The sequence below is a fragment of the Balaenoptera acutorostrata genome, chromosome 15 (genome assembly GCF_949987535.1).
Source record: "Balaenoptera acutorostrata chromosome 15, mBalAcu1.1, whole genome shotgun sequence".
In the NCBI taxonomy this organism is placed as follows: Eukaryota; Metazoa; Chordata; class Mammalia; order Artiodactyla; family Balaenopteridae; genus Balaenoptera; species Balaenoptera acutorostrata.
This window is the reverse complement of record NC_080078.1, coordinates 42,843,474-42,862,166: the sequence shown is the minus strand read 5'-3', so window position 1 is coordinate 42,862,166 and position 18,693 is coordinate 42,843,474. Positions and strand designations below refer to the sequence as shown.

The window sequence follows — 18,693 nt, the reverse complement described above, 5'->3', positions numbered from 1 at the left end:
CAAAGGAAGAAAAAGTATAATGGTCCCAGTTATCTCCTAAGTGCTGTTGCAGTTTGACAGGTCGTCAGGGGGCAGGAGGTTGGGGGCATCCCTGGCACACAATCCCTTCCGTGCTTCACAGGTTCTGCACTGCTGTGTTTGCGGCTCAAGCACGTACACCCAGCAGAGCCGCTACACCCTGACCCTGGCTGACCTGTCGTCCGCGGATTACGACCCCTTCCTCCCACTGGCAAACGTGAAGAATTCTGAGCCGGTCCAATTTCATTCATCAGCAGAACTGGGCAACCTGCTTACTGTCGAAGAGGGTAAGATTCTTCAGAATAGTCATTCCAGTTGGCAGGAAAAGGAAAGATGGTAGCCATTTGTTAATACTCGCTGTGTTACTTTTTAAGAATCCGGTGGTTGAAATCCAGGTTTCTAGAGTGCCCTGTGATAGCAAGTCCTTCCTTCCTCGTTTCCTCTCTTTTTCTGTTCTCCTCCCCTTTCTATTCCCATCTTAGTTGAATTTTGTATTATCGAGGACCCACGGGACCCACAAACCCACAAACACAGTCCATTTTCTGTCCCCAAGGAGCTTTTCATCTCATGGTGGCGGGGGTGGGGGGGGCGACAGGATTCAGGCAGAGGGACTCGTGTGTGGCCTGGTAGCACCATAGGGGCTTCCCATGGAGAAGGACCTAAGCCAGACTTGGAAGGACAGGCTGACTTTGCGAGGAGCTGGTAGAGCGCCGGGATCAGGCGGGCATCACAAAGGGATGGTGTGAGGCCACTCTGCTCCCAGCAGAGGCCCCATCGTAGACATGTGGGTGTGTCAGGACCTCGGGGCTGGGCTTACCCCCCTAACCACCTTCTCCCCAAATGACAAGAGCCCATCTCTAGGCCTTGGAATATGAGTCAGCATGTGGGTGTGTCATCTGTATGTGTGATATATGCCATCTATATGCATAGACTCACATACACACACACACTAAAACTAGTGAACTCTGAAGACTGATGAATTCTTGCGGTGACAAATGTGATACTGTACTATTGTTACTCAGGATGTTACCATTCGGGTGAAGGATATCTGGGCTCTCTCTGTATTGTTTTTTACAAGTGCGTGTGAATCTTCAATTGTCTCAGAAATTAAGAGTTAAAAAAAAAATGTGGGTATAGTGTTAGATCATCCATGAAAATGTTATGGACTTTGCAAGTTAAAAACCTAGGCCTAAGAACAGAACCTTGCGGGTAAAACTTCCTTAGAGAAAAAGGAGCGAGGGCATGTCACCAGGAAAACAAAGTCAGGGAAATGGACAAAGAACCAAGAGGAGTCATTTCTAGGAGGTCAAGGGAAGAAAGCAGACAAGGAGCTGAAGGTCAGCAGGGTCACAGGCTTCCAGAAGCTCCGGGAGGGTGAGACCAGAACAGCAGCTGTTTTATTTCCCAACCAAGTGTTTGGTGGTGGGTTTTGCTGAATACTTTGCACAGAGTGGTTGGTCTGCAGCCAGACAGCATGAGCAGGTGACCTGGGGCGTGACTGTTCGGAGCCCCAAGACAGTCCCCCGTGGGGCCTCCTGGGAAGGGAGCAAGGACACAGCAGCATTAGCCAGTGAGGGTTCAGGTCCAGGGCTGTGCTTGCAAGATTGCAGAGGCCGGAGTGTGCTTCTGGCTGGGAGGGGGGGACAGGAGTGGGGCGCCAGTCGGGAGTGAGGCCTCATTTTAGCTCCTTTTATAGACGAGCAGACCAAGGCAAAGGGATTTTCCCAAGGGTGTACAGGTCAGAAGTAACAGAGGTGGAATGTGGATTTAAGGTTTATCCACAGGGTCCTGGAACAGCGAATTCTTCACTCGGGGTTTTGCGTAGTGGAGACGGAAGACTGATCGGGGCTGTGTTGCCGGCTGGCAGCACGAGGCGCCTCGTCAGGTTGTGTCGCCCTTTTGCCCTCCGTTTGCTTCGTCATTTGTGGGTCTCCTTCTGGAGTCCCCTGTTCTTTCCAGTTGCAATCTTTTCTTGACATTTTTTTCCCACAGTTGTAAATTCAAAACATTTTTGTTTTCAGTAAAATGACCTTTGATCTATTTCTTTTTGCTGTTTCCTACCTTGTAGTCCAAAAATAGGTTCACTGCTGATTATGACTCTTCACAGAAAAATGGCAGAAGATTAATAGGGTAATGAAAAAGGATCAACCTAAAAATGCACATTTAAATTTTTGTACCACTTTCTTTCAATGTCCAGCACTCTTTGACTTGACCATTCATTCTCCAGAAAACCTCAGGACCTTATGCAAACTTGTCCTAACACAGCTCTGTGTTACTCAAAATGCAGTTTAAACTTCTATGGCAAAGGAGTTTTAAAATTCTCTAACATTTTTACTAAGTAAAAAAACAAAGACGCTTAAAAACATACTAGCACCCACAGACTCTCTTGCCAAATAAGTACATCCTCGTTAAGAATGAAGAGGAAAAATAAAGATAGGTATTTTAGGTTAAACAAAACGTGCTCATATTTGAGAGGTTTTTTTTCATTCGGTGTCATTAATTCATCATTTATAACCACACTGTTTCTACTCAGATAATGTTTCTGATAAGCAATGTTATATTTTTATCTATTATTTTCAGATGATTCTTTCATAGACCATTTCCCACATTTGATGTAATTACTACTTTCAAATAGAGTTACAAGCGGGAGAGACCCAACCACCTACAGCTGAGGCGGCTGCTGGCCCAGCTTGGGGAGGAACCATCAATGGCGTGACACCTGCTCACTTTTCCCATCATTAAAACCTAAGTGCTTAAAAAGGAGGGAAGGGAGGAGCTTTAAAAAAATGAAAGTTAAAGGACAACCTAACATTACTGCTTTCATATTTCATCTCTAAATTTAGAAAAATAAAATAAATATTTGGAATATATTTTTGCAGACTTTTTGGAAGTCACGAGCTTGTTTTTTCATAGATGGAGTCTAGACTTCCTCTTTATTTTTCAGGGCAGCCCCGGGCAGTTGATGCAGCTGAAGTCTGCCAGGGAAGAACAGTTCTTTTTTTTTTTTTTTTTTAATTATTAGCACCTTTAATTATTATTTATTTTATTTTATTTTATTTTGGCTGTGTTGGGTCTTCGTCTCTGTGCGAGGGCTTCCCCCAGCTGCGGCAAGCGGGGGCCACTCTTCATTGCGGTGCGCGGGCCTCTCACTATCGTGGCCTCTCTTGTTGCGGAGCACAGGCTCCAGACGCGCAGGCTCAGCGGTTGTGGCACACGGGCCCAGCTGCTCCGCGGCATGTGGGATCTTCCCAGACCAGGGCTTGAACCCGTGTCCCCTGCATTAGCAGGCAGATTCTCAACCACTGCACCACCAGGGAAGCCCAAGAACAGTTCTTATTTCACAAATACTCCCTTTCCTTACTTTTCAGTACCAAAGATATTTGGGGTTTTTATTGGGTGTGTCATGGTTTATGACTTGATTGATGTGACTCCAGGTTAATTGCCCATTTTAGAATTCAAGCACCTTCATTAAAATACAAATTTGTATTTACCGCAAATTGAAAACACAACCTGTGTAAGTAAAAGTAGAGGAAAGTTGCTTTTCCACTTGTTGTTTTCTGCCATGGCCTTTATCCCGTTGGACCTTTCTTGTTAGTTTCGTAGCCTGTGCTACCGTGTCATCACCATGCGGTGTCTTACATTATAGACTCCTGAGCCCCCAGCTGGCTGCACCTTTGTTGTTGGAGCATTAACATTTCTGATGGAGCGTGTATTCATATGGGATGATAAGCATGAATAAAAAGCATCTGTAACTTTTGAAAAAGTTAATATGGACACAAAAGCAAAGGCATTCATAACTGTGATTTCAAGGCAATGAGTTGAGGTGTTTAAATTTCTCAGCTGTATGGAAATCATGCGCACTTCAGAGGGTCGGGAAGAAGCATTTCATTTCAGAGACAGATGTAGATGACCTCCTCTGCTTCTAAAAAGTTAGGATTTTTAAATGAAGTTTTATTTTGCATTGTTGAATACACGTGATTTCCTGTTCCTCAAAAAGAAAAAATTAAGAAGAAATCCAAGAAAAGTGAGGACAGTATGGTTCTCACTCATCACACAGAATTTCCTAGATTCCAGGACTTGATTGTTTCTAGGATTTTTACATCATAAAATTGATGTTGTATAAATAAGTCAATTAGATTTCTGCTGTCTGAGAGAGAGGATGGTTAGCATGAGAAAGCATATTTATAGTTATTGGTGTTTTAATTAATATTTGATTTTTCATGCTGTGAATTTAGAAATCAAGTATTTCCTAAACCTTTAAGCCCAAATTAGAAATCTTAGTTTATTTAAATATCTAGTGATTGTTTTTATTAAAAGGTTTTATTTTGACCTCTTCTTAGATTAATGCACAGTTCCCTTGTAAATTTGGTGAATTAAGATTTCCCTAACTGCTCTCAGGCTTAAGTAATCGTTTCAGTCCCAACTTGTGGATTTCATCTGCTTCTCCCTCATATCGCAAACATTTCACACAGCCCCCTTTCACATGCTATTGTCAAAGTCCTTCTATACATCTGAAGTCTTAAAAATTTTATAAATTAGTTGCTCCTGGGCATTTAATCATCAACTACAAATTCAGTGAAAGCCTTCTAAGTAATTCCATGAATTATTAATATATCAGATTCTGTTAAATATTTAAAATGACCTCACAGCAAAACATAAATAGCCACAATAATCCTAAAGCAAATTGCTTCAAATATATTTCAGCAGTCCCAGGCTTAATTCATCCCTTATGAATGTCTCCCATCACCCACTGAGGGGAGCGAGGCCACCTCCCCAGCCCCCAGCCCTCCGTGCTGCTGTCCTGTCCAACGGCAGATGTCCCCCTCCTGGAGCTCCTAGAACTGTCACCCCTTCAGGACCGAGATCTGTCTCTGGTTTATGTCTGTATCTACACGTTTTTAAATGTCCCTTTCCGAATGAGATCTTCACGTAAGTTGGTTCTTTCAGCCATCTATCTAACTTGTGCTTTTAAATTCAAGTAGAATGAATGTCAAAAAAAGAACACGGGTGGAAAAAATCCCCAGACTAAAAAAAAAAAAAAAAATCCACTGTGCTAGGGATGGATTACAATCCGGTGGTGGTCCGTTTTCACTTTCATTCTCCGCTGTCTCTCGGTGTCCCCGTCCTGCTGTCGTCCTGCTGTCGGCAGAGAGGAGGCGGAGGAGCATGGAGCTGATCCCGCTGACCGCGCGCATGGTGATGGCGCACCTGGTCAACCACCTGGGGCACTTCCCCCTGCGCGGGGGCCCCGCCGTGCTGCACAGCTTGGTCAGCGAGCACCACGACAACACACACGCCGACGCTGCCGAGCTCTCCCCCGACGTGTTCAGGAGCCCGAACCTGCAGCTGTTTGTGTTCAACGATAGCACCCTCATCTCCTACCTGCAGACACCCGCGGCGGGTCCTCCCGGCGGGTCGCCAGCGGGCGCCCCCTCGGACGTGAGAGTGATCGTGCGGGACATCTCGGGGAAGTACTCCTGGGACGGGAAGGTGCTCTATGGACCTCTGGAAGGCTGCTTAGCCCCACAGGGCAGAAGTCCCTCGTTCCTGATCTCGGGCTGGCATCACCAAACGCCTGGACCTCAGGGGGATCATTCTCAAACTGAGCAGGGGGAGGATGTCCTCAACAAATTACTTGAAAACATTGGCCACACGAGTCCCGAATGCCTTTTACCGTCACAGCTCCATCTCAACGAGCCTTCCCCACCCCCGTGTGGAATGAACCGTGCCCAAGAGAAGGAAATCACCGAGATCCTCCTGCGCCAGAGCGCACAGGAAGACGAGTATGTCCAGAGGTGCGACTTGGACGCGGCCATGAAGGTTGCCAGCCAGGAGCCGCCATCACCGGTGGAGCCCCGGGGAGCCTTTTACTTCTGCAGGTTGCTGCTCGATGACTTGGGAATGAATTCTTGGGACAGAAGGTAACGATCCACTCTAGACCTTCAACTGTCTTATTATTTTTGTGTGACAGTTCTTATCCGTTTCGGGTTTGGGAAGCAGAACAGAAGTGGAGATTTTTCTCTATTTCAGCATTTATTGCTTATTTTCTGCTGCTAAATTAAAGCTAGAAGTGAAATTAATTGGGCTGTGCTGATGCACAGATTGAATTCCAAACATCTGTTGTGTATTTTAAAGGGTATCGAGCATTTATTCTGTGTGTGTGTTTTAATTACTGCTCTGTCCATTGTTGCTTCTGCCTTCATTAAAGATGCCAAGGGACTACAGAGATGAATAAGCCACAGTCTCTCCTTAGCTCTGGTGAGGGAAGAAGTCTTAATATTGAGTTGGCCAAAAAGTTTGTTTGGGTTTTTCTGTACCGTAGTACCCGATACAACTCTGATGAAAGACAGTGTGACTCAGGACCTCTAGAAGAACTGCCAGGCCATCCAGAAGTAGGGGGCAGTGGAGCAGAGTCTGCGGAAGGGGTGGGTTTGAGCCGCAGAGATGGGGAAGGGTCTCATGGCAGAGCTGACAGTGGAAACAGAGATACAGGCACACACACAAGTCATGCACTCATGGACCACAGCCACCCGGTGTCCCTGAACAGTAACCGGATGCAGTGGAATCGTGATGCCTTCGAATATCTTAAGAATGAAGTTCATTCTATAGGCTTCGGCCACAAATCTTTGGTGAATGATGTGGTTGTGGGTGGGTAGACGGATGGATGAACAGGTAGGTTTGTTCGTTGACTGATTGCAAAGGGCAAAATTGATCTGTGATCACACGACTTTTCTTCCATTCCTTTTCCTTTATAGGAAGAATTTCCATCTGTTGAAGAAAAATTCAAAATTACTGAGAGAGCTAAAAAATCTGGACTCCCGACAATGGTATGTGAAAGTAGATCAAACTGCCTTATTCCTGTGTGTCTTTGTGTTGGGGGGGGGGGGATGCTGGATATGGCTGCAGAAGTGATACCCCTGCAGAGACCTGGCAGCTGGTGGCATTTGCACAGGCCATACCTTTGGTAGTTTTACTCTGAGCAGTAAACTTACATGTTTGCTACACAAGGAAGAGGTCCCCTAACCTCTGCCTTGATTGAGAACCTTTCAGCCAGTGGACACTGGTTCTCATTTCATCTCTGTAGCCCCTCTTGTCCCGCCGAGGAGCAGAGGCCGGCCCAGGTCCCACAGCCGCCCATGTTCACGGGCCTCGTGGTTTGGAGCCTCTGAGTCTGACTCCATGGGCCGGCGTGCAGTGGTCTCTGCTCTGGGGGGTAGGCAAGGTTAAGACCCCGGTGCTGTAATCAGGCGCTCTCTAGCCCTAAACCTCGTTCTCCAAAGCAGGTCGGATCTCAGATCTACCTCTTTTCTGTACAATCTTAGAAGCAGTTCTAAAGATGAGCTCTGACCGGTGTTTGGTCTGGGGAAATGTGTGCTTCCGAAAACATCTCAGTCCGGAGCTGGTGTTGTACCGGGTACATAACGGGTGCTTGGAAGAAACGAATACACTGCAGCCTTAATCTTGAGTTTTTAAAAACTCATTTAAAAAAGAAATACCTTTCTGTTCCTCTTGTATTCCCTTTAGGAGCATCATTAGGCATCTCATTAGAGAAGAAAACCTGAAGCCGTTACTCCTCACACTGTCCTTCCCCACGTTCAGTTTCCTAATGGTTGTTGTGCTGCTTTTTCTCCAGAGGAAGAGACCGAGTTCTCTGTGGAAATTTGGGGGGGTGGATTTTTGCTGAAGGGCTCAGGGATTCACTGCCCCTTCCCTCTTGTCCTCCGGTAGGAAACAAGCGGTCACATGGGTTCCAAACTCAGCTTTTCAAACGTATGCTGAATTATTTCATGCTCCTTCATATTAAGTGAAGACATTGGTATCTTGTGATTGTGGCCAATTTGTTGAGTGTTAATGCACTTTAGTTGCATGAGGTACAATCGAAGTAAGCTCCCTGGCGGGGCTGTTGCAGTATAATACGGCTTTGGAGAGCTGATTGGCAAGTCCTCTCCCCGCCCCGATTAACCTTCACCTAAAACCCCAACTCCTGGATTTAGTGTCTTCTCAACATCTGAAAAGGTATCCACTTACTTTATGGTAAAGGGTGTTTTCAAGGTTCTTTTTAGAAAAAAAAAAACCAGAAATAAGTTGAGGGCTCTTTAGCTCTGAGATCCCATGTACCAGTCAGTTAGCAGGTAAGAACATAACCTCGGCCCTCAACTTCCAGTCAGGATGTTTCTATTTATTTCTGGCATCAATTTATTTCCCTGCTGTCAAGGCAGAGTTTCTGCTTAGCATGTTCTTAGGAAAAGGAGAGACCACCTCACAGCTATGATTTGTATACTGTGAAGTTAGCAAAGCTGTAAATAGTGTGGTGAATGTACATACAAGTTAAAGGAGGCTCCCCTTTTCAATATTAACACCTCTCGCCACCGCACGGTAAAGTGAAAGTTACAGTCGTGTTTCCTCGTTTGGCTTTTTAATGTGACAGCACAAGGAAACTGAGCGATTCTGGTCTATTCCTAATAAGAAAGAAAACTGCGTTCTAATGAGGAAGAGGAAACGGTTGCTTTTCTGTACGTGTGCTCCCGAATTACCTGCTCCTTCGAGCCCTGGTCCTGCAGCTCGTGGATATGCAGTGCTGTTGATGTTGCTAATTGTCATTTCAAAAGCCTGGCTCTAATAAGGCCAGACACAGCATCTGCATCCTCCCAGGCTCTCTGTGGTGCTAACATTTTGGAGGCTGTGAAATTTGATGAGTGTTTACAGCTAAAGGTCACCTTTGCTCACACCTCCATCAGTCACACAGTCACCGGGCCGAGCTCTCTCTGCTCCACATTGAGTTGATGAGGACCTGTAAGCAGCTACAACGTAAAAAGCTTGGACTTTAAGGAGAACAGACAAAATCATTTCAGATAAACCTGAGATTGTTTTATGTATGTAAAGTGTATAGAATAGAGAAAAATTAAATGCTGAGGACTTTTAAATATACAGACAGAGCTGCGGAAAGGAATTGAGTGACTATCCTTTTCTCTCCATTTGTTGAAAGAGACTGTCTTTTAGTTCGTAGGTTATGACCTCTCTTACCATCCAAGCCCCCAAATGATTACAGCTCTTAGAATAAGCTAGTCAGAGTCGAGACTGCTGGCCAGCCCTGCCTGCAGTCTGGAAGGAAATGATGTCACAGTTTCAGGCTCCATGTGCCTGAGGACAAGCTTTCCGACAGGCTGAGAGCACAAGGTCTCTGCTAGAGCACCGCCCGCTAGCATCCATCACCCCCTACATCTGTTCCCCTGAGAGCAGCACCCCACCAGCGTGTCTGTCAGGGCCTTCAGGACACCCACCTTCCCCACTGGCGGCAGGAAAATACACTTCAAAAGCCTTAAAAGTGGGCAATGACCAAGGCTCCATGTCCATGAATTTATTTTAAGGACATACCAAAGATCATGTGAAAACATCTTTCAAATGGAAGCAACCTAAATGTCCAACAGCAAGGACTGAGGATGTGGAATATTAATATAATGGAATCTTACACAACCATTATTAGTAACTTTGTTAGACAAGCACATGTTATAGAAATGTTCACACTCCAATTCGGTTTAAATGGTGACTTTTCGGTTATGTATATTTTACACAATTAAAAAAAGTGTTCACAGATATTTTAAGTGAAAAAATCTGTGGCAGAACACAAGATAGTAGCATCTCATTTTGTATGCAAAAATGCATCCTGAAGTAGTAACAGTTGTGATTTCAACATAGAAGCAAAGAACATTAGTGGGTTTTTTTAATTCTTCTTTTTCCTTTCTATATTTTCTAATTTTTCCTCTAAGTATGGTAATTTCATGTAAACTATGGGGGGACATGAATAAGCTATCTAGACAAATAAAAGGAGCGTACTCTCCTCGTAGATTTACTTTTATGACTTTCCAGCTGAGTTTCAATTCATTCTGCTAATTAAGTAGAAAAATAATATTCCTGCAGAAGGAGATATTGGAGAATATGTTAAAATACAGAGCCCAGATTCTACCACTATTGATGTCTAATCGGATTATAATGTTGAGGTATTGAACGATAAAGCAACAGAAACATTTCCATGTTGTTTAAGTGCTCGGTAGTTTTTCCTATGAGATTTTTTTCAAAGTGTATGGTAGAAATCAGGAGAAGAGTGGAACTGCTCTGGAAATGATAATCTAAAATTTTGGAGTCAAGGTCTTGGGTGATGGAGCTGAGGAATGGTTCTTGATTAAAGCTCTGGTCCAATAAGAGTGGTGTCTTTGCCTCTGAACTGTCTCCAGATCACTTGGTGTAGGTCTAGTGACTTTGACACTTTACTCCAGGGTATAGTTTATAGAAATGGTTATTGACATGTTCAAATATATCATCGTATCTCTGGTCAATTCAACAGAGTTTTAACTGAGCAACTTCTATGCACCAAGGACCATGCTAGATGCACAAAAGGTTAAGAAGCAGGGCTGCTTTCCTCAAAGTGGTGTCACATTTACCTGATTTAACAGCAAAGTGCCCCATATCCATCATGGAGGAAGTGGACGAACAGTTTATACGTCCAAAGAAGTTTCCTTGGACAGCTGTCCACCCTGCGGGTGCCGCCCCTCACAAAGAAAGTACCTAAGTGTGTTCTGCTTTGAAGAAGTAGTTTCCATTTCTCACAAAGTCTCGGCCAATTTTACAGTTCCAATCAGGGAGCTCCCCGGTTTCCTTATCTCAAAGTATGGGAAGTGGCTTCCCTGGTGACGCAGTGGTTGAGAACCTGCCTGCTAATGCAGGGGACACGGGTTCGAGCCCTGGTCTGGGAAGATCCCACATGCTGCAGAGCGACTAAGCCTGTGGGCCACAACTACTGAGCCTGCGCGTCTGGAGCCTGTGCTCTGCAACAAGAGAGGCCGCGATAGAGGCCCGCGCACCGCGATGAAGAGTGGCCCCCGCTTGCCACAACTAGAGAAAGCCCTCGCACAGAAACGAAGACCCAACACAACCATAAATAAATAAACAAATAAATTAAAAAAAAAAAAGTATGGGAAGTGAAATATGTGTGGTCACAAGGATCTGTTCACAACTGATACCTATCTGAAATGCTTTCAAAGGTATTTTTTTACCGAAGTTGGAGAGAATTTGTCAAGCCATGTGCTCTTACATGCTGTTCGTACATCATACCTCTGAGAGTGGTCTCAGGAGCCCAGACTGCCCTGTCTTAGCTCCCGGTGTCCTGCTTGCTACGAGTGCTTTTCTGTCACTTTCTGTGCCTCCTCTCCACCGTGTCCACGAGGAGGTGATGATAAGACCTGTCTCATTAGGGCGTCTGCAGGGATAGATGAGACGTGTGTTGAGCCTTCTTGGAACAGTGCCTGACCCCTTGTAAGTTCTCAGCAACTGTAAGCTGTATAGTAGAAGCATAGGTGGCAGCAGTAAAACAAAATTTTGTATGTAAGTATTCTAATTCCTTTAAATCTAAAAATTTACAGCCGTGAAACGCACAAAATCGCAGTGTTTTACGTTGCTGATGGCCAAGAAGACAAGTGCTCGATCCTTTCCAATGAAAGAGGAAGCCGAGCGTACGAAGACTTTGTTGCCGGACTGGGATGGGAGGTAATTCATTTCATTCAGGAGGCGTTTATCGATCAGCGCTATTTAAGGATGTATGTAAACTAGTCATTGATGGTCTAAATTTTTGTGTATGTTTTTACATTCAAATATAGCATGGGTAGAGTTCTGGAGTTGAAGAATATATCGAATTTGACATCTTCTATCAGTTATTTTTGTACTTTATACACAAACTTTTGTTTCCCCTTAACTTTCTTCTTAATATGATTTCATTTGCTTTTCATCAGAACTGAATAGTCAGATCAGCTCTCCCAGCCATAGACAGTGTGTAGTAAGAGAGGACAGTGGTCAGGGAAGCAATGGCTTTGGTCCCTACATGGAGGTTGGAAAAGAAATCAATGACTTATAGGTGAAAAATGAAGAGTTGGATGAAGTCAAAAGTTGACTTGACGGTAGCCGTGATGGTTTAGCTTTCAACCTGTTTCCCTAAGGTAGATCCCAGGATGGTTGATATTTTAAAATTTTGTTTTTTCTTTACTAAATCATACTCTGACCAAAAGACATCTCTACATTTATACACATGCACACATACACACACATATATCTGTCTCCAGAACATATTCCCAGAATCTAAAAGAATTCAGAGTAGTTAAAATGGAAATCAGCATATCTGAAATAATTTTCTTACTTTTTATTACTTTTGTTTTGGTTTCTTGGTTATCTGTGCTGTGGGAAACTCTCTGGGTGCCTAAGCGAGACTTACCTCTGAGAGCTGAGTGTTAGCAAAGGGACCGATGTGGAGGGGGGGACAGGGTAAGGGTACATCAAGGTCAAGACCATATACTTTCTGAAATGTCAAGTAGGTTTTAGTCTGAAAGAGTTACTGAACTTTCAATAAACTGTTCTTCTTACCAATAAGACGACTTCTTACTTGTCATAGAATATACTTATTATTTAACCAACATTTTTTAAAATTAGTTAATTATTTTTATTTTTGGCTGCCTTGGGTCTTCGTTGTTGTGCGCCGGCTTTCTCTAGTTGCGGCGAGCGGGGGCTACTCTTCGTTGTAGTGTGCGGGCTTCTCATTGCAGTGACTTCTCTTGTTGCGGAGCACGGACTCTAGGCACTCGAGCTTCAGTAGTTGTGGCACAAGGGCTTAGTTGCTCCGCAGCGTGTGGGATCTTCCCGGACCAGGACTCGAACCCGTGTCCCCTGCATTGACAGGTGGATTCTTAACCACTGCACCACCAGGGAAGTCCTAACCAACATTTTTAAACCGTACATTTCTAAACTAGAGTTTTAAGAAAAGACTAGAACATTAATTCAGTGTATGTATTGATTGTCTTTAGCACAGAAGAAATTCTTCTATTTTTCTTTTTCCAGTTGTGTTACCACAGGTGCTTTACGGAAAGAATAATAGTTTATGAAAAGTTAAAAAAAAAAAAAAAAAAAGAAAATACCAAAATGGAATCTAGGCACTGACTAAGTGAACATTCACACATAGCTTGAAAAAGAATTATAACTCAGAGACTTTTGGCAGTGGTATAAATTGGAACAACCCTTTTGAAAGGCAGTTTAGGAATGGCTGTTAAGTTTGGAAACTTTCGTACCCCTTGACCTGAAACACTGCTTTGAATGCTCCTTCTGGTTTGAGAAAACAGAAAATCCCACAAATCCAGCAATAGGGGAGCTCCGTGTGTATCTATACGTATATACATATTTATGTATAGGAGGGGATAAAGTTGGAGAAATATGCACCAAACTTTTGATAGTGGTTTTCTTAAGTTGGTAGGATTTTGCAGCCCTTTCATTGTTAATGTTTCTTTAATATTTAATGTCATCTAACTTTGTATTACATTTGCTTATAATCAGAAAACTATAAAAATGAACATACTTAGATTTTTTAAAAACTCTGCATTCCTGCTAAGTGAATAAGAATGGCTCCCGTTTAACCTCCACTCCTTTCCCTCGTGACTGTGTCAGGTGGACCTCTCAACCCACTGCGGGTTCATGGGCGGACTTCAACGCAACGGCAGCACGGGCCAGACTGCCCCCTACTATGCTACCTCGACTGTGGAAGTGATTTTCCACGTTTCAACTCGGATGCCATCAGATTCAGATGATTCGCTCACCAAAAAGGTAAAGGGCCTCCTTGGGGACCATGCTTGGCGGCCCTGGTTTGTAGGTGAGGCACCCCTGGGACAGAGTGAAGGCCATGGCCTGACGTACACGGAGACCGGTTTCCTCTGGATGCGACCTTGGGGTCGCTCTCCTCAAGCTACACTTGTCATGAGTCTGAAATAACCCAGCTTGGCACAAACTAGATAAAGAAATGCATGAAAAGCAATCAGTCATTTAAGTCTTAAATCCTGAGATTAAGATTTAGGAAAAGGAAGGGTCTTAAATGTTGTTAACTTTGGATCTTCCCTCACATGACTATTAACTGAGAGAAAATGATGCTGTCAACCTCTCGGGTTGGCCAAGGTCATCTGACGTAAGGACCCTGTACTGATGGGGTCAGAGAAAGCAGGGTCCCCCCAACCAGGGCTGCCGGGGGGCAGCTTAGCAAATGACTGTCAAAATGGCAAGCGCAGGTGTGCTGCTACCTGGCTGCCCTCCTCTCGGGCCCCCACCTCTTGTTCTCCAGAGTTCAAAGGAAACCTCCTCCACCTCTGAGAAAGCTCTGCAGGGTCCTCCCTATGCTTTCTAACCTGCAGGATGTCCATCTCAGGTGACTTGCAGGAAGTGAGGGACATCCTAAGAGAAGAGGATTTTTACTCTGGGGAGAAAGCCTAGGAATCCGACCCACGTCTCTGTTTGCAGATGAGAACATCTGGGCCTCGCCTCCTGGTGAGGGGCAGAGCCCGGAATCCCTGCCTCACACCCACTCTCTTCCTGCAAGGATGCCGGGAACCAAGGGCAGTAACTGGTGGGTGGAAAGCAGGCCATTCTGATGCCTGATGGGCGATGGCAGGGGGGTGGGGGTGGGGTCCTAGCCTGGTGGCTGCAGCCAGGGTTCAAGTGTGTCTCCAGGTACTTCACCCGTGCCTCAGTTTTCCCATCTATTAAGTGAGATTAAAAACACAGCCCACGTCCCAGGGTTGCTGGGCAGTAGGTGAACAATGCCTGTGAAATGGCTGGGCGTGGGGCTGGTAGCATCCCTGCCCGGCAGCCCCCGTTGTTGCTGACCGGTCTGATGGACTCTTTCCTCCTGGCCCATTAGGCAGGTGAGTGATACTGGCCAGAGGGCCTCACTGCACCTGCCTCATTTCTCTCCTCCGCGGTTTTGCTCTTTCATCACTGCAGCCACGGACATCTGGACCACGTACACAGTGGGCAGCAGTGCTAGTGGGACCTGAGAAGTTGGGTCACAGCATGAGCAGATCCCTGTCACAGCGACCAAGGGTATCGGATGGGCAGAGCACCACGGGCTTTCACTCAGTGGCCACGTCCTGGCTCCCGAGGGCCTGGGGAGCTGCCTCCACGTCTTAGGTTTTGGTGGCGGCGGTGTTCTTAGTGAAGGGGACCCTGCCCGCAGGGATGCAACCTCAGATTACCAAGACCCTAGGCAAGACTTACACCTCCTTTTTATTGGCCGTACCTTGTAAATCGCTGCTACTCTGCAAATGTGTCACCATATTCTACGATTTTCATATGACTGAAAACTATTTTGTTAAAAGACACCTTTATATTTTAAACATTTTTTAAAATTATTTCCCAAGTAGGATTGTTTTTTTGTTTGTTTGTTTGTTTGTTTTTTTGAGAAAAGACAGTGTTTTCTTGATAAAACACCATGTTATGAATACTTTTTCGGGGCTTGGCCGGGTTGTAAGTTCCCTACTGTAATAATCAAAATGCAGCTGATACCTTTTGCAGCTCCAAGATTTAGCATCATTAGTGACAAACTCTCTCTGTCAGGATGTCTCACAGCTCAACTAAAAATCAGTCACAGGAAAAGCAGCCCCACAGTTCCTTGACTTATTGTGACTAAATTGTCCCTAACAGCTTAAAAATGAGCTGCAAAATTCTAAAGTGATGCATGCTCTCCCCTGCCCCCATCATGGGGGCACTTTTTCATCCCTGCAATCTGGTTGCAACCCCATACTGAACTCTTGATCCTTCACTGCAGAAATTTGTTAGCTCCAGCTAGATTAGATTTTTCACAGCTAATCTAACTGCTGTAGGGGTTTGCAGAGTGGGGACAGAGCTGTGCTATTGGATTTGTCCAATTCATTTGACTCCAGGACTATAATTGCACTTATGTCTTACAAGGCTTTTATAGCCTCAGGCTGCCCAGCCACATAAAAAACAAATTGGCAGTGATACAGTGCGAGTGGATGGGATGAAAGGCCCACATTATCAGACTGCAGGCAGCACTGTTCTGGCAGGAAGTTTCTTGGTTAATTTACAAATAAAACTTAGATTTTAGGATGGGCACACTGTCAGCTGAACAATGGGGATGTCAGGCCTGCCTGTTACTTAGTTAAAAGTAGCAGCCGGGCCCACTGAGGAGCAGGAATTCTTCAATCACACAGACGACTCCTTCTGGAGCCAGCTGGCGCCGTAATGCAATTAGTCGGGAAAGGAGGTCAGCCCATTAGGTGTGTCCCAGGGCCAGTGTCACAGTGCGCGCCGCCTGGCAGCGGCGGGCAGAAAGGCCCGGGCAGAGGGACTGCAAAACTCTGTCAGGATGAGAAGTGGCAGCACACGAGCTGATTTCTTAAGGCTTAAGCCCTGAGCGCTTGTTCCAAGCCTCTTGTGTGTTTGAAGTAGTAGCTGGCGTGAAGGACGGCTCCGTCCAGATGACACACGACTCTGGTCAACGTGACTTGTGTGCACGGGTTTCCCACTTGAGGGCCTGTCGTCAGAATTCTCCAAAACTCACAAAACAACGTCTCCGTAATGAAACCCCCTTTAAATCAAGCGATACTTGGAAGCTTCCAGAGTATTTCCGTATGTTCTGACGTGGTTGACAATTTGGCTGGGTTGATCTTACTTGTTTTACCTGCCTGTGTTCTTGTCGTGGGCAGAAGAGGGTGTGTCCTTGATCTTTGCTCCGGATGTATCAACGACCGACCGGTCCCGTGGCCTCAGCTCTTAGTTCTGTGCGTTGCCTAATTAAACTGACACGTGCGGAGGTCTGAGGCACGTGACCCTGAAAGCAGCCTTCAGATGATGAATCTCGTGTTATCACCACCTGCAGAATCGCCACGCTGGGAGGGTGGGCCCGTTCCTGTGATAACGTCCTCCCTTGCCCCAGTCCTGAGGATATAGTTGCAGACAGAATTAAGAGAGACTTCATTGGGTTATGTAATCGAGTTACCTAATTTAGAAAAGGGAGGGTAACTGCAAAATTTCAGTAGTCACCGTATTACCTCAGAGCTAATGCCTTGCACCTTACACGTCTGGCCGGGGAGCTGTCCCACGTTCTGGGGTGCTGGCCTGTGGCGGGACGGCCACACAGGAAGGCTGTTCCGTAGGTGTGTTGGTCCCATTCAGAAGTTCATGCCAGCCCTGCATCAAGGGGCACAAAACTACCCAGAAGGCTGGCTCTCTCTGCGGGGCGAGGAGGGTGGGTGTGCACCCCGGGGCAGCCCCAGCTCTCACAGTCCCCTTCTGCTGCTCTAAATTCCTCCCAAAGTTTCCTTCTGAAACTACTCCTATTTCCCTCAAAAACATGCCTTTATTGTGCTGCCGGTGAGCTGCTACCACGTGTTTGACTCCAAAAGGATTGAATTTCAGAAGTGCGTTGTGAACTCCTTGCATGCTTTATTGAAAAGGAAAAAGAAAGAAAAATGGAAATAGAGAAAGAGAGAGACAGATGCCTAGTGTTACTGTGAAAATCCGGGGTCTTCTTTTTTAACTATTTATGTAACGGGTTGGTACACCTTTTGCCTGCTACCCTTTTAGTCTTTATATGTAAGAGAGGAGGAGAAGGAAAAAGACACGTACTGGGTGATTTTGCATTTAGAAAGTTGTAGACGCCGTTGAATTTTTCTGCACTGTCGTGCCTCGTGCTCAACGCCAGCAGTGGCATGTGTCCCAGAGCCCAGGTTCAGACTCAGCTGAATAGAGCACCTCACCTAGGAGCCACCTGAGCTCGCGCCTCACCGTAGGTGCAGAGGTACAGTGGTCCCCAGAGGTGTGATGGAGGGAGAAGCAGGCATTGCAGCAAACCAGCCTCCTTTGTGACCTTGTGAACAGAAAGGAGACCTTTTGGGGTGATCTCAGGTTTTCCCTTTGTGGTCAGAGAGTCTATAAAGAAATTGTATTTATATTAAAGTGTTTTAAATACACAGTACTTCAGAGCATTCTTTTTTATACTTTAAGACAAAACCAAAGCATTAGCTTTGACATAACATCTCTGCTTTACTGAAGTGCCTCCGAATTCAGTCACTTTTAGGGTTCACCTGTTAAATAAGCTAGGAAGCAAGACACACTTTGTCATGGTGGTAGATGGCCTCCTTCTGCAGCGTGTGCAGGGCCGGGACCTCACATCCTTAGGAGGCATCCAAGGGCCTTCACCAGTCAGCCTTTGTGGGTTTAGGACTTCAATTTCAGCCAGCATTTTAACCTTTATAATCGAGTTTGCTTGAGTCACACCGCCAGGCCTGCCCAGATGACCGCACCTGCACTTTGTCCAGCCCGGGACGCGCCTCACCTGCACTTTCTCCAGCCCGGGATGCGCAGTCACTGTGCAGGAGCTTTGTCGAGAGTGTTCTTACATCGGACCGAGCTGGGTCCTGAGGGATACAAACAGGTTCCCTTCCTTGGAGGCATGGGAAGCCCTCCTCAGAGAGGCCAGGAGTCTCAGACTTGTTTTTGGACCACGTGGCCTCTTGTGTATAAAGTGATACACGAGAAGGCTGGGGGAGTTGAGCTGTGACAGGGCAGTTGTCCTGGCTGCAGCTTCGATGGCCATGGGCCGTGGAGGCCAGGTGGCTCAGAAGCCCCAGCCAGCTCCCAGGCCGCCCTGCCCCACGCTGCTCCTACACCGTGGCAGGGGCGTGCCCCGCCTTCCCGAGCCCCCTCCCCTCCTCGTCAGACAACATAAAGATAACGTGGCCTACCTCAGAGAGTTAGTGGAAAGACTGAACAAGATGTATGTGTGAACAGACTTTCTCTACAGTCAGGCACTCTTCAAATGCTACGTACTAGTGCTTGGTATTAGTCTCTTAA

At 45.8% G+C, this 18,693-nt stretch overlaps 1 protein-coding gene across 2 annotated transcripts in view; it reads left to right on the top strand.

Moving 5' to 3' along the window:
- The window catches only part of RALGAPA2 (Ral GTPase activating protein catalytic subunit alpha 2), a 289,245-nt gene that overhangs the window by 165,597 nt on the left and 104,955 nt on the right, over positions 1–18,693 (top strand). For both annotated transcript variants that reach the window (XM_057528489.1, XM_057528490.1), the window contains exons 31-35: positions 122–305; positions 5,168–5,939; positions 6,774–6,845; positions 11,436–11,559; positions 13,498–13,653. In XM_057528489.1, the coding sequence (XP_057384472.1) occupies positions 122–305; positions 5,168–5,939; positions 6,774–6,845; positions 11,436–11,559; positions 13,498–13,653 (1,308 nt within the window). The remainder of the gene's footprint in view (positions 1–121; positions 306–5,167; positions 5,940–6,773; positions 6,846–11,435; positions 11,560–13,497; positions 13,654–18,693) is intronic.